At 34.3% G+C, this 16,895-nt stretch overlaps 1 protein-coding gene and 1 long non-coding RNA gene across 2 annotated transcripts in view; one reads left to right on the top strand and one right to left on the bottom strand.

The window, feature by feature from the left end:
- Nucleotides 1-15,522, top strand: part of LOC136850724 (zwei Ig domain protein zig-8-like) — a 26,088-nt gene extending 10,566 nt beyond the window's left edge. The window contains exons 2-7 of the mRNA XM_067124593.1: nt 4,928-5,289; nt 6,068-6,278; nt 9,401-9,531; nt 11,504-11,587; nt 13,490-13,574; nt 14,854-15,522. Coding sequence (XP_066980694.1) covers nt 4,928-5,289; nt 6,068-6,278; nt 9,401-9,531; nt 11,504-11,587; nt 13,490-13,574; nt 14,854-15,014 — 1,034 coding nt within the window. The 3' untranslated portion in view covers nt 15,015-15,522. The remainder of the gene's footprint in view (nt 1-4,927; nt 5,290-6,067; nt 6,279-9,400; nt 9,532-11,503; nt 11,588-13,489; nt 13,575-14,853) is intronic.
- LOC136850726 (uncharacterized) overlaps nt 1-16,895 on the bottom strand; it is a 111,238-nt gene that overhangs the window by 22,530 nt on the left and 71,813 nt on the right. The window lies entirely within an intron of this gene.

Here is a 16,895-nt window from a genome sequence, read left to right as displayed (position 1 = left end):
ATCTTGATTTACCGAACCATTATCACATCGAGGCAATACATATTTACCATGCATATTCTCCTCGAAAACAATGCCCTATTTAAACGACTTACAATATATCCCGAGTCATAGCCTCAATCCCGTCTTATGTAATGAGATTGTGAGAAAATATTTATGAGAAGAGAAAGCTCATTCAAGCCTTAAGCTGTGAGGCAACTTATAAAGTACAAATTATCATCAACCGCAATATTCTCAGGCGCATAAACCGAAATGGCTCGGGGAAGGAAGTGGCACCTGTTATTCCTGTAAAGAGAATCCTGCTTCAGTAAAAGTAATTTCTAGCTTAGATATTGTAACTAAGTAGTCAGTTGTCTCAATGGTACTAATGCCTTTCTTTGGCATTACTGGAATAGAATACAAAAATTATCTAATTAATTGTGAAATTGAACATTCAACGAAGAATTATAATAGTTTGAATGCAACTCTAGGGGGAAGGGCTTTATGAGGGGCAAATAACTGAACAAATGAATTATTCGGCCAAGAGAAATATTTCAAAATACTGATATTAGCAAAAGCTTCATAAAAAAAAAATGTATAAGCATAGTAAAAAAAACATGGAGACATAAAGCTGAGAGGGATAAACTATATAATCAGAACAATGATTAAAGGTACAAGCAATACCTTCAATCTGGAAATTATGTACCATAAATACTATACATAGTCTTTGATATATAAAAAGATCTCCCTTATTTTGAGTTGAAATATTTTTCTGTTCAATTTTAAACACTCTATTGACGAACTAAAAGATTTTACTAGACAAACGACAATACTGGGTATTAAGTGTGAGTTTCCTACCTCCACTTTGTTGAACAATAGCTTATGGAGAGCAACGGGCTTCCTCTCCCACAAGTTGGGCGCCACAGACGTCACTGAGATAACTTTCAAGAGCGCTTAGGAATGAAATTAGGCACCGCTTTGTGCTACTCCAAGCAGTAACAGTATCACCGTCAGTGACAGAATATTGGGTAGGAAAGTAATTTTGGTCATTATTGATTAAGTCACTGGTTGCCTTTGCTGCTAGAGTGTCCTCTCGTCTTTTTCTTTGCAATACATTTCTTACCCTTTGAAACGCTATATCCTCGCCCTTGCAATATTTAATGCCACTGTAGGCGCTATCACTATCACTATCACTATCACTATCAGCAGCACTGCCACATGTTGCGCTATTAAAATAAACACGAATTGTTTGCCTTCTTTAATGGTGCAGCTTACCCTATGCTACCTTAACACACACAGTTGTTCGATCATTGAAAACTAATGAAATTTTTGCACCACCCCTTTCATCACCATCACTAGCTTCGTCATCATCACCACTATCGTCGCTACTCCTCCTCTGTGAAGCTTTCTCTTTCCCTTATACGGCACTTTCACCTCCCTTTCTTCCATAATCACGACACACACACACACACACCGATGTTGTTACGCTGCCACTGAAATCTAACAAAGGCAAAGGATCATCGATATGGTTCAATTCGGAACAGATGTGAGAGAGAAAGGACGAGCGAAATTGCATTCCATCGCTGAAAATTTCTTTTTATTTTATTTTCGTTTTCCCACACGATGACTCGACAGAACCGACCCTCCTGATCTATCAAACGATTCAATAGCCTTTTTATTCATTGTTGGATATATTTAGAACGACATACAACACAAATTAATGCCAGTAATCGGTGCATAAGGCACGACACGCAAAGAAATTCTCACGAAATATATCGGGAAAGAGGAAAGAGGCCGTATGGTTGTGACGTCATTGTAAACAAAAGCGGTGATTGGTTCTGCGGTTGAAAGTATTCGCTTGTCTCTTTCCACGAATACTAAAATTTAGACCTTATGAACGAGGCAACCGACCTGTCGATAAGACTGAAAACTTATTCGTATTCAGAGCACTTTTCGACCTTGTCGCGCTTGTCCGATTTTAGTTTTGTTTCTCCCAAATTGTAAAGGACGGGTTAAGGAAAAGTCTAGGTGAAAGGGTTATGTGAAAAGCTGAGCTTTTTAACTCCCTTCTTGAGTGACGGATTGCAGAATAAAACTGTAAGGAAATATCGAGGATAGAACAAGATAGCCTACTGTAGGAGAGTTGCTCATGGAAATATTCTTTTCACGGAGGAAAAATTCACGCGTTAAAACCCTAATAACTCGTGTTCGGGAATGTCAGTTACAGTACTTGGTCAATAAAAAGCACATTAATTCAGAACAAGAGAAAAGCTTTAACACAACAAGCGACTTGCTTATACAACGTTAAAAGGAGACCAGTAAAACATAAGATTGAGACTAGAAAGTATTTATTCACAAACCTTGAAGAAACAGATGCATCTTTCTGAGTATTGACAAAGTTAAAAGAGACTGGTAATGACAATGGCTGTGTAGATCTCAATGACTAGCAATTCTGACATTGTGCATCCTTCTGAAGTATGGAAACATTCACGAATTTAACTGTAGGTATGATGAGCCTCATTATGAGTTAATAATCGCACAGCTGACCAAAATGAAACCATATGTAAATAAAATAAGTACAAACTCAGTATTGTTTTTTCTTATATTGCATAATACCTAATTTTACCCTTTCATCCCTTCTTCGCTAAGTTAATACCGAGAGAGATTCTGCAGTTATTTGGATAACTGAGAACATATTTTTGTTTTGGCTAGATCTAACTTTAATGGATTTTGATATGTTTAGATGTAAGTCACCCACGTTTATAGGGCTTTCATGCTGCACTGAATTGGTGTGCTCTGGAGGCAGTTGTTAATCTACTATCTGAATCACAGTTTGGAATATAGAGTGTGAAACTTCCTTCTGAAATTCTAGCTGAAAATCAGAAGCGTAATATCTAAAACGGAAAAGGCCTTAAAAGTGAAAACACAAAAGTGAATATACACTGCTCACACACATACACACACACACAAACACACACATACACACTATATATATATATATATATATATATATATATATATATATATATATATATATATATACACATATATACTGCATATTCAGACATACTCACACCCATAAACACATATATATATATATATATATATATATATATATATATATATATATATATATATATATATATATATATATATATATATATATATATATATATATATATAGATACATATATATATATATATACACACCGGTAATCATGAGGGAATAAACAGGTGCAATGTTAGGGCTTTTGTTTCCCTTTGTTATATTTATATATTTATTCTTTATTACAATGCATAAATTAATGAGGAGCTGATACGATTTGGTTATGTAAGCCATTATTATTATTATAAACAAAGAGAAAGAGTTAAATTGTGGAGGAAAATAAGGGTACATCTGAGTTCCTATTAAACATTATTTGTCAAATTCACATGAACCAAACAATATCTGTTTAAATTTAACTGTAAACCCTGCAATTAGGCAGTTCTCATAGTTAGTCTGATTTAATTGACACTGATGTTCATGTGCATTAATGTGTTAAGTAGTCTTAATACCGATGCTAATTTTTGTTTTTGTTTATCGCAGTTTCGTTATTTTCATTTTTATCGTTTTTATGTCATTTTATTCTTTATTTTCAGGAGCATCTATCGTCTACAGTCCATCACTTCAGGCCCCTTATAAACGAGATTTAATTTATACTGATGTTCACGTTCATTAGAATGTTAAGCTTTTTTTTTTTAATAATGATTTTTATCTATTTCTTTCTTATCGCAGTTTAGTCAGTTTCTTTCTATCGTTTTTTATTTGTCTTTATCCTGTTTTTCAGGAGCATCCACCGTCTGCAGTCCATCATTTCAGGCCCCTTATAAACGAGATTTAATTTATACTGATGTTCACGTTCATTAGTATGTTAAGCTTTTTTTAATAATGATTTTTATCTATTGCTTTCTTATCGCAGTTTCGTCAGTTTCTTTCTATCGTTTTTTATTTGTCTTTATTCTGTTTTTCAGGAGCATCCATCGTCTACAGTCCATCACTTCTGGCCCCTTATAAATGAGATTGTTAAAAATGATGCTCATTTATGTCTTTTCTCATCACAACTTTGTCAACTTCATTTTCTCTTTTTATTTCTCTTATTATCCTGTTTTTTTAGGAGCATCCATTGTGTACAGTTCATCATTTCAAAACCCATATAAAGGAAATTCTGACTGATATTGGTGTTTAGTTCATTAGTGTGTTAAGTTTTTTTTTTTATATTGATGCTACGTCAGTTTCTTTCCCTCCTTTTCATCCCTCTTATTATCCTGTTTTCAGGAGCATCCATCGTGTACAGTCCATCACTTAAGGCCCAATATAAAACGAGATTTTCGTTGGTATTGATGTTCATGTTCATTAGTGTGTTAATTTTTTTTTTTTTAATAATGCTGCCCATTTATGTTTTTGCTTAGCAAAGCTTCATCAGTTTCTTTCTCTCTTTTTAATGTCTTTTTTTTATTCAGTTTTTCAGGAGAATCTGTCGTCTACAGTCCATCACTTCAGGCCCCTTATAAATGAGATCGTTAAAAATGATGCTCATTTATGTCTTTTCTTATCGCAGCTTCGTCAGTTTCTGTCTCTCTTTTTCATTTCTCTTATTATCCTGTTTTTTAGGAGCAGCCATCGTGTACAGTCCATCGCTTCAAACCCCATATAAAAGATATTCTGATTGGTTTTGGTGTTTATGTTCATTATTCCGTTAAGGTCTTTTGATAATGATGATCCGTTAGTTTCTTTCTCTCTTTTTCATTTCTCTTATTATCCTGTTTTTCAGGAGCCATCATGTACAGTCCATCACTTCAAACCTCATATAAATAAGATTGTTAAAAATGATGCTCATTTATGTCTTTTCTTATCGCAGCTTTGTCAATTTCTTTCTCTCTTTTTCATTTCTCTTATTATCCCGTTTTTCAGGAGCATCCATCGTCTACAGCCCATCGCTTCAAACCCCATATAAACAAGACTCTGATGGCAAGCAACAACAGCAGTTCCACAGAAAGCATCCCCATCACCCAAGCAGCAGAACGAGCAGGAGTAACAGCAACAGCATCGGAGGATCATCTTGGAGACAGCTGGAGGTCAACCTCAGCGGCAGTAGCAGTAGTCCCGTGCAGCCCATCAAACCACTCCTGGATCTAGGCTCAGGGTATGTCGAGGGAGGCCAAGGGAATCCTTCCCATCCTACTTTTGATGCCGCCACTCCCAAGAACGTGTCTTTTTTGGCAGGCCAGTCCGCTTATCTTCACTGCCTCGTTCACAACTTGGCTAACAAAAGTGTGAGTACTGCTTATTTTTCTTGCTTTCTCAAAAACATTCAACTGAATCAAATGTTGGATCTACATAACTAAAAATGCTTTTCCAGCGTTATTGGAGTGATCATTGTAATGCAATATAAAATTTAGGCTAAGTACTATTTATGTTTCTTGCTTTCTCAAAAACATTCAACTAAATCAAATGTTGGGTCTAAATAAATGAAAATACTTTTCCAGCACTGACGGAGTGATAACTGTAATTATAATATAAAATTTAGCCCAAGACCAAGCGCTGGGACATATGAGGTCACTCAGCGCTGAGAATAACGTTGAACCAATTGTAAGGAGGTGGTGGAAAGGAAGAGGGAGGGAAAAAATGAAAAATTTTCCTTACGGTGTTTTTTTGAGAATGCTGGTAGAAGTGACTATTGAAGACGCAAGGAGGTAACAAAATGATTAAATAATAGAAGTGGGCCATGGATTCATGCCACTAAAAATGAAATATTGTGATAAGGTTACCACAAAAGTGCAATATACGCTCTGAAGAGAGAAAAAGATTCTGCGTGAATGCCTAAGATTAAAAACTGCACTTTCTGTTAAGGGGGACAAGTGATATATGTCTTTTCATGATAAAAGAAAAAATAGTAATGATAATGAGAGTCTCCCTTTGCAACATGAAAATACGGTTCACTTTATAAAATAGTTACATTTACACTCTTCCTTTAATGACGATTATTATTATTATTATTATTATTATTATTATTATTATTATTATTATTTTATTATTATTATATACCACTAGGTTTCCTGGATCAGACAGCGAGACCTCCACATCCTGACAGTCGGGAGATACACGTACACAACCGACCAGCGTTACCAGGTCATTCATTCGCAGGGATCCAAAGACTGGATACTGAAAATCAAGTCCGCCCAGGAGCGCGATTCTGGCAACTATGAGTGCCAGGTGTCTACGAAGCCCGTCACGACGTATGTTGTTCATCTCAATGTATACAGTAAGTGAGGAGATCTGATTCACATTCTTAGAAAGCTTTCCATTTTTTTTGCATATCTCATTATTTTAGCTTTGTTTCGAAATTGTATCGTAAGAGGAGAAACGGAATTTGTAAGTACTTGACTTCAATGTGTACAGCAAGTAACGAGATTTGATGGTAATGTTTATGAGCTTTCCAGTTTTTTTTTTGCATTATTTTATTATTTTAGCTTTCTTTCAGAACTATTTGGTAAAAAGAGGAAACTAATTTCTAAGCATATTACTTCATCTTCATCTTGCCTGTGATGAAAGATAATGCAGTTTTTATGCTAATGATTAATTTTTCAAGAGGTTATTGTTTTGCAACTTATATTGTGCACTGAATCGTTCAGTTCGTTGAAACGGAGAAAAAGAAGAATTTATTTGAATTTTGGAAGCGTTTTTCTCATGGAAGATTAAAAACTGAAAGCACACATTCTTATTGGATGTACGATAATCAAGATTTTTATATCTGATTATTAAATCCTACATTCAAGTAACGATAAACGCAAGAATGCACGGAACAAAAAAGAGAACTCAATGAACAAACATTTTGGTCATTAAGCAAGTCGAACCATTAACTTGGAGGCAAATCTAAAAATAGCTCATTAATATGGAATATTAACGATCGAAGGCTCAATTATAACGTTTTTACATGTAAAGCGCCATCAGTGACACAATGAAAGATGAAGATGACCAAATTGCCGTAACATCTGTCTTCTTAATTGCCCATAAAAAGAAACTTTGTCAAGTAATAACAAATCTCATTTTATCTCGACCTTCAAAAATACTGGAGGGAATTCGCAGACATTATTCGAAAGTTAAACCTAGAAGATCTAGGTCCACAAACAAGGTTTCTTCTTGTTTGTATAAAGACACAAAGGCGGAAACATCGATAATTATTCCCATACTTGTCTCAATTACAAGAAATAAAATAAAATAAAATGAGTATCAGAGCACTCTAAACTCTGCGATTTATATCTATCTATCTATCTATCTATCTATCTGTATTCAACATAATGTCCTTTTCTAATATAAGCCTAAAGAAAACTAAACCAGGAAATAAGAAAAAAGGAAATGATTACACCTACCCCTTAAAAGAAACCAGTATACAAAAGACCAGAAAACCAGAAGTGTGATGAGAATTCAAAAGCTCGCCGACAGGAGGGAAGTGACGCACACTCAGTGATGCATGTGGTTCGCGGAACTAGGGAAGGGAGCACATGCAGGGCAGGGAGACAGGGGTCGGCGTGAGAGATCCTAACCTTTCCTGGGATGCCGTGTCCTGACCTAACCAGACCTGACTTTCCTAACCTAACTTAGGGCGCCGTACCCTGACCTGGCAGGTGGGGGGGATGCCCTTCACCCGCCTTGGACACCCCCAAAGTAACTGAATATCCCTGCCTACCCTCTCTGTATACCACCCTAGGGAAGAGTTGACTCGATGCAAAGGAATTCTTTCCCTGAGTTGAATAGAACACTGAGAAATAAGACACCTTGTGGTAGACAGAAAGGGTTTCCAGAGACAAAAGGAGAGTGGGAATTTATCAAACTGATTACCATAGATTTAATATAATCTTTAAGAGATAGGCAAAAGAAGACTAACCCAAACACAAGAGTTATACTCAAAACAGGAACGAATAACCCAATATGAAGCTCTAATAACTGATGTGGAGGAAGTAACTGACATCATGCAAACAATTTTTACCTGCAGATTTAGGTTCTGAGCAATTTGAAGCGACGTAGGCAGCCAACACTGGTAAAAGTGAGATTTTTGAACTGAAATCTCTACAGAAATAAACAATTCGTCCTCTAGTTTGACGAACTGGCGTAAGCCATTTTTTTTAACATTATTCAGAGCTACTAATTAGCTCATCTTTGGTGGAAATTCTGTTGGAAAATCTGACAACGCAGACAGCTGCAATTTTGATATGTTATAAAGTACCAAAAAACTGAGACGCTTTGACTGGAAAACTCAAAACCTTAAAAAAAAAATGGGATACGTAGCTCGTCAAAGCAGGGACGAACTGACCTGGAAGATAGACGAGGTATGGAAAGCATAAATTGTTTCTTAGAAGCATTAATTTGAATATGTTTCTAGATCCCCTTTCCGAGATAACCAATGACAACAAGGCAATATGAGAATGAACGTGATTACCAAAAGAGAGCTGATATAGGAAAATGGAGAGGAAATATGTGGGGTTAAAGTAACAAAAAAAAAAAAAAAATAAAAATAAAAATAAAAGGATGGACAATAGAAGAGTATGAAACCCAACCCACAGTAAAAGGATCAAGTTTCGAATCTCTGGTGATGGCGGAGTGGTAAGAGCAATTTTCATCAATTTCATCAACACTCATTTTGCTTCCGTAGGCCTAAAAACTAAATTAATTATCTGGCAATCTGGTGTACGTACTGTATCACTGCTGGGTGAAGACACACACATACATATATACACACACACACGACTATACATAGACATGCACGCACATACACACACATACACTGTACATGTATATGACAAAAAATCCTAAATAAAAATATGCAACATAATAAACGTAATAATAATTTAAAAATTTACCAAAACAGTAAAACAACAATAGAAAATGAAACACTGAACATAAAAATTAAAAAAAGATAAACCAACTAAAATCATAGACATACTGAATAATAATCTTAATCCAAATAAAATAAAATAGTATCTAAAAAAATGAGGATGCATAGAATGAAAATAATGAAAGAAAAGGTAAAAACAACAATAGAAAGAAATTAAAGACATAAAAAAAGAAAATAAAGATAAGAGAAATAAACTATCAATTAAGGACACTGCAGGCGATACATTCGCAATTATACTGTACCCACTTTTATGCCCCAATTATGACTTCAAGTTTTCAATAGAATTGAATTACATGGTGCAAGTACATAAGAGTTTTAATTGAGTAAAATGAACCGCCTGCCGCCTCCTTCCACCCACGCAATTAAAAAATATTTTGGCTCATAGATCTCGCCTGAGGATAACGTAGCAGTTGCAAAGACGACGATGCAGTTGCAATTATTGGGTAACAGTGCTTTCCATAATACTGATAATCCTTATCTCTTCTCCCCAGCCGTTGCCAGAGCGGAGATCATCGGATCGCCTGACTTGTACGTGGACGTGGGATCCACCATCAACCTCACTTGCGTCATCGCTCACAAAACTGATCCTCCGGAATATGTTAGATGGTTTCACAATAACAAGGTAAATCTTTGTCTTTCCATCTATCTGTTTGTCTATCTGTATATCTATCTATCTATCTATCTATCTATCTACTGTAGAAGAAGGCATCACATGGCCAGGGACATATACTTTGAGGTAAAATACTCATTCATGTTGCTTGAGTCTTAGGAGAAACCAACCAAAAGTGATCCTCCGGAATGTGTCAGCTGGTTTCACAATAACAAGGTAAATCTTTGTCTGTCTATCTATCGATCTATCTATCTATCTATCTAGAGAAAGGCATCACATGGCCAGGGACATATACTTTGAGGCAAAATACCCATTCATGTTGATTGAGTCTTGGGAGAAACAAACCAAAAGTGAGCCTTCGGAATGTGTCAGCTTGTTTCACAATAACAAGGCAAATCTCTAGCTACCTACCTGCCTATCTATCTATCTATCTATCTATCTATCTATCTAGAGGAAGTCATAACAAGGCCAAGGGCATATGCTTTGAGGCAAAATACCCATTCATGCTGCTTAAGTTTTGGGAGAAACAAACCAAGTCTTAGAGTTTTGATCGTACAGAGATGAGGAACAGAAGAGAAGAAATTAATGAACAGTGAAAGATTTCTTTATAAAAAGAGAAAAACGCTGAATGCCCTTATTGGAAGAAATATGAAAAGGGAGGGTGTAGAAAATTGCCAGATGATTAGCGTAAGGAAAGGAGTGGCACTTGTTACGCTAGAAATAGAACAAGGACGAGGAATAAAAATGTATAAGGCAGCTGACTGCGTGGACAGAACTAAGACTCGGAGATCAACTGACAATATTACGTGTATTCAGCTCAAGAATGGAAAAGAATGGAAGTAAAAGAGAAAATTCTTGAGGGAGACTGAGTGTGTAAGTGGCTGGGTTTTAGAAAGGTGAATGAGAGAGTTCGAGCATTTTGTAAATGTTTTCTGAAAGAAGGTTGATTGTTGGGAGTGTGCCTTCAAACAAGAACATAAAGAAGAATATGCGTGATCGTACTTGGGCGAGAAAAATGACGATGAAAAAATTTTGTTTATATTTGTATTATTAAAGAATAGATAGGTCAAGTTGATGGATGTAATGGCGGTTAACTGAGTGGCTGGATGTATAGCTGATCATTATCGCATGACGCAACAATAAGAATAGAGGGTATATACAATTGAAAGGAATGGTTCAGCACGTGGTTCTAGATGAATGACAAAAACGTTAAACAAGGATGAACTTAGACTTTCATTTAAAGTTAAGATGGAAAATATGGGCAAGGGTCAAAATTATCGCAGGGGAACCATTTCATAAATAATAAACAGAAGTAAAAAATTTAGTCACTTTACCAGGAAAGAATATTTACAGGCAAAGTCTGCATGAAGACGACACGTAAGCAGTGAGTGCTAAGAGCATTAAGTCAGATTATTAGTCCAGGTGAAAATGAATGTTTTTGAGGTGCATGAACCTTCAAGGCATAAAACTTCTCAGCATCACTCTAAACAGGAAGTTTATTTTTTTTTAGTTTAATTATTATAATATTTTTCTTAGTTCTAAGGTTAGAACACTCGGGGCAAATCGATTTAGACATGGCTCTTTTAAACCTAGTTTGCCTTAGTTGAAGCAGTGAGTTTGACAAGTACAGTAGTAGTAGTCGACTGTGGTTGGTCGTCTCCAGGGTGGAATAGGGCATGGGGTTAGCAGCCTCAACCTAAAACCTCGTTAATAATCAGCTTCACTCTGAATTCACTCCATGGATAAATTTTTTACCAAAATTATTAAAGAATTTAACCTATGAAAATTACCAACAAAATATCAGAGTTACACAAAGAAGTGAGGAGGGAAGACTAAAATGAAACGAATGTGTAGCGTTCCTCATACAAGCTTAGATGAATCCGTTTTTTTTTTTTTTTTTGAAAACTACTCATATGTAAAGCATATTCCAGTTTAATCGCGATGTATGTGCAATTTATAATTTTGTCAATTACTTCATTGCCAGACACTTGAGTATGACTCACCGAGAGGAGGTATTACTCTACTAACGGAGAGAGGGAAAACTACTACTGGCTATCTCCTCATACAGGTAAGGTGGTGAAGTTTTTTTGACACATGCGCATATGTGCCCATACACACGAACACACACACATACACACATATATATATATATATATACGTGTATATATATATATATATATATATATATATATATATATATATATATATATATATATATATTTATTTATTTATTTATTTATTTATTTATTTATTTATTTATTTATATACACACAAACATTTCTTTAAGCTAAAAATTTCGTTTAATATCCAATTCACTCTGCCTCGGAAATAATACCGAAGGGAAATTATGATTGATAACCGATGAACGCTTATCAGATATAATTCCCCTTCAGTATTATTTCCGAGGCAGAGCGAATTGGGTATCAAACGAAATTTGTAGCTTAATGTTTTTAAATATAATAAAATGACACGGTGATGTGATAAAAATTCATATGCATTTTATATATATATATATATATATATATATATATATATATATATATATATATATATATATATATATATATATATATATATATATATATATATATAATGTGTGTGTGTGTGTGTGTATTTAAACTTGCATTCACACTCTCGCCTCCTGGATGTTAAGGCCTCTTCTTTCCAATACCTCTTTCAAACCATCCATGGCTCTGATATTGCACAGAGCAGACAAGCAAGGAAGTAGGAATATTGTAGTATTCCAATTTATGCTCTCTGCAGCATTCACGATACCTTTCATATATATCTAATAAAGCAATTGTGAATTTTTTCTATGTCCTTGTGCATCGTAGTCAGTTTTCCCCTCTCTCACAAAACTGATTCCTGACACACTTTTCATAGAAATTCTCTTTTGTTTGAGTACAACATTCTGCACATCCATATTCTCTCTTCCTTAAGAAAATAGTTTTCTGTCTCAATCAACCAAACCCTCCATTTGTCGTGCAATGGTTTCACCCATACAAATATAAATGGACAATCTAACATTTCTCTCTTACATTCATAAGAACTTTTCCGCACCGAAATGTGTCTTACTAACCACGGTCAGCTACTCAATTATACCGTTTATTCAATTATACTGTCAGGTCTTTCAATCTCGCTACGAGACACCTCAACTGTAATCCCATCAACTCTATGTGTCCTTTCCTTCTTGAACATTCAATTTATTTCTTTAAATCACCGGCAAACGTTTCTGAACTCTTCCAATTTCAAGTTCAACAATCTTTCAAATTTGTCTTTCCAGCTAAAGAAGATTGAGTACCCTTCAGGCGGCGTCTCGGCATTTTGTCACATATTCTGGTATTCTGTACTGTTCTGTAACTATTCTCTATATTCACCATCCAAAAGAAAATCTGTTTTCTCTCCCTGCAAAGCACATTCGTATTCCAATTGAATGCTTCGGTTTTCATCTTTCTTTTACTGTTACTTTGGCTGTTATTCCATGAATTCTATTCTTTCATCCCTGTTATTATTTGAATGTTCTTTCTTCTTTCGCGTAAATGGATTTCTATGACCCCTTTTCTCCTCCACTAAAACTTATTCCTATCTACACCTTTTCACTCTCAAATAAAAAAAAAATTCATTTTAAAAAAGTTGACTTTCATATTAAAAAAATTGAACTTCATTTTAAAAAAGTTGACTTTCATATTAAAAAAATTGAACTTCATTTTAAAAAGTTAGATTTTTTAATATGATGTTAAATTTTTTTTAATATGAACGTCAACTTTTTTAAAATAAGTTAATTTTTTTGTTAATTTGAGGGTGAAAAAGGTGTAGTAACCAGTGGTCCTTTCATTCACTAATTTCAGTCCTTTGCAACCGTTATAGAATTCTTTTTCTGTAACATCGTCATCTACATAACCACCATTACTATTTTTACCATAACCATCACTATTATTTTGAGCTAAATTATCATTATCAATAATTCCAGAACGCACAGCCATCAGATTCTGGCAACTATTCCTGCGCCCCTTCGAATACGACCGTTGCAACCCTCAGACTTCACGTGCTGGAAGGTAGGTATCATTTAAGGAAATGATCTACTTCTGCAAGTTTACATTTTTTTCTTTTCTAATTCGGTTGGTAAACTGATGTTTTTCTGTACTGACTCGCCTAAAAAAACACTATATTTTCCTCTCAAGTTTCTCTTCAAATTGAACAAATGAATTTTCGTAGAATTTTCTGTCGTAATGTTTGGATATCGTAATGTTTAAAAAATCGCAGTAGATGCACATGGCTTCAGTATATAAGCGAATACCACGGGAAAATGACAGGCCTGCATGAATAAACAACACGTGAAAACGCTTGGTACTGAACTTCTGCCCGTTATTTTCCTGTGGTAAGCGCTATATATATATATATATATATATATATATATATATATATATATATATATATATATATATATATATATATATATATATATATATATATATATATATATATATATATATATATATATATATATATATATATATATATATGTATATATATACAACATATATATAAATAAAAAATATATACATATATGTATATATATACACACACATACACATACATATAAATATCGATGAAATATGATGGCAATATGAGACCTTCATGATAATTCAGTTTTATGTCAAAAGCCTTATGAAAAAGCAGATATTTCTACACACAAATTATTTTTTAAAAATAGGCATAATTATACTCGATGTGCAACTGAATACGTATGTGTTAAAATAATATGATCACTTCTGACGCTTTTAACTAAATTGATCTCTGTTTGAAAGCCTACAGTTCAGTGGGAGTTTAGTAATAATTTTATTTGAAAATATCTGTACATTTCGCAACATACCCAACCATTGAAGTGTAAAGGTGAAGAGATGTTTTTAGATTGAATTTATTTTTCTCATTTTCCTGTGTTTGGAAACCCTAATTTGGTGAAAATATTTGGTTTAAATTGTACTGGTGATATTAGTAATCAATGTGTTAATGCTAACTATAATAGTCCTTCTAACGTCAAGGATATAAACTCCTAACTTTTATAGTCCTAACATTAAGGATACGAACTCCTTACTGTCTCTTCTAAAAGCCTCCATGACCTACGAATAAATCTCTTCTTTTCCAAAATCTTTCTTCCCAAATTCCATCATGTCTCCTGCTGTACCTCCAGCGTTTTTCTTCCCCCCCCCCCCCACAACCCCTCTCCGATTAAATATCACCAGAATCTAGTGTTACCTTTAAGCCATTTTTCGTTTTTGTCATCCATACTTCTGTCTGAGGTTTCTGTGTTGTTTTTTTTTTTTCTTTTCAAAGGGGAGAATCCAGCGGCCATGCAGACGAATGGTACGTCAGGGACAGACCCCCTTTGTCTTCCAAATGTTATTTATCTCGTCGCGTTCGTCTGGTGTCTGGCCTCGAATTTTACAGTCCACGCGAGAGGAACGCTCGAAAGAACTCACGGTGGAAGATGGTGAAGGAAGTGAGTCTCGTGCTGATTAGTGTTTACGTCGCAACCGAAGTGAATTCAACCATATTTCGGCAAGAACCTCATCTCGTCATTATCGTATTATTCCACTTTGAAAGGAGTGTGAATACTGGTCAGAATTCAGCAAGGGGGAATGCTACAATTCCCCTTGAACTGGTTCGGTGTCTAAAAGGTTGATTTTGACAAGCTGAAGAAAGGTGTTCTGACTCATTTTTACTGAATATTTATACAGGGTGTGATTTATAATTCAGTTCCAGAATGCAGTTTTGATTCGCGTAATTCATTTAACTACTTCAGTTAGAAGTTTTAACAAGTTTTTCAAGGTACATTGAAGCAAAGACAGCATTGAAGGAAAATGTGTATTTTGATAAATATATTTTACTATATATATATCATATGTACTTACCACCGCACGTATATTTGTAAATGTGTTATTGAATGTTCACCAGTGAAATGGTGGCGTGTGTTTATACTGTATATCGATAAAATGTGTAAAGTCATCGTATTTTATTTTTCTCCCCTTTCTCATTTGTGTAAAATAAGTGCGAGTCCCAGATTTACTTAGAGAAGAACTAGTGAGAAAATGTAGATTATATTCGTGAATATATCTTACGTGCAAAATATAAACAATTGTCACATGTGTCAGATAAAAATAGATATTCAAACCAATTTTGAGATCAATACGAGAATTATTGAATGGCAGAATTGGAGAATAGAAATGAAATATTGGAAACGATTTAGCAGATACGTTCTCCGAAAGGAAATTTGATTTTAAATATGGGAATAATGACATAATTTTAATAGTTCACAGTTTCCTATTCTTTTTCCATGTTTCAGTTAGGCCTGGACAAGATAAGGCAACATTTTGTCTAGCCCTTCAATTATTTTTTTTATACTTATACTTTTTTTATATTTTACTTTTGACATTAGCTTGAAAATGACTAAAGTAAAACTGTAGTATACTTGTAAACAGAGGTATGTTTTATGACTGCACTCACTCACACACACACACACACACAAACACACAGACACGCATACCTTTATCATATATATATATATATATATATATATATATATATATATATATATATATATATACATACTGTATATATATATATATATATATATATATATATATATATATATATATATATATATATATATATATATATGATAAAGGTTACTTTCAAACTATAATCAAGTACAAATTCAAAACTGTATTTCTGATAATTTTTTTTTTACTGAATTAGGACAAAGCTGACTTTCATTTATGTCAGAAATATTTGACTAAACCATAACACCCACTATGATTGATCATTTTGCTAAGGAAAGGCGGATGGTTGGGACATCTTGTAATCGATCAACCGAACATTTCTGATGAAAATAAATGTTAAATTCATCAAAATTATATCCAAAGCTATTATAAAACCCCAGGTTTGCCTAAGATCCCTTAACCATAAAATTTCTTTTTCACGGGTTGTAGACATCTAAATATGACTTAGTCTTCTGAATACACAGTATATTTAACCTAATGTCAAAATTAAACTGATGATACACCGCAGAACAAACAAGCATACAGAGAAGGCCAAGACGGTGAAGCCCTTACTGAAACGGAAACCATGGAATATCTTCTGGAATGGCAAAATCAAATATTGAGTGGGAAGTTCTGGAGTTTACGTCATCATAAGCATTCACAATATCCCGCTGACGTCACGGCACATGTTGGAGGATTGCTGGAGAAGAGCAGCAAAAAAATATGGTGGCAGAAATATTGTAGAGCAAGAAACACTACAAAATCCACTGAAATCGAAAACTCGGGTGTTGTGAATCTATGGCGATTTATTTAAGAAAAACAATATCTTAAAATGGA

The sequence above is a fragment of the Macrobrachium rosenbergii genome, chromosome 22 (genome assembly GCF_040412425.1).
Source record: "Macrobrachium rosenbergii isolate ZJJX-2024 chromosome 22, ASM4041242v1, whole genome shotgun sequence".
Classification (NCBI taxonomy): Eukaryota; Metazoa; Arthropoda; class Malacostraca; order Decapoda; family Palaemonidae; genus Macrobrachium; species Macrobrachium rosenbergii.
This window is presented reverse-complemented; position numbering and strand designations above follow the sequence as displayed.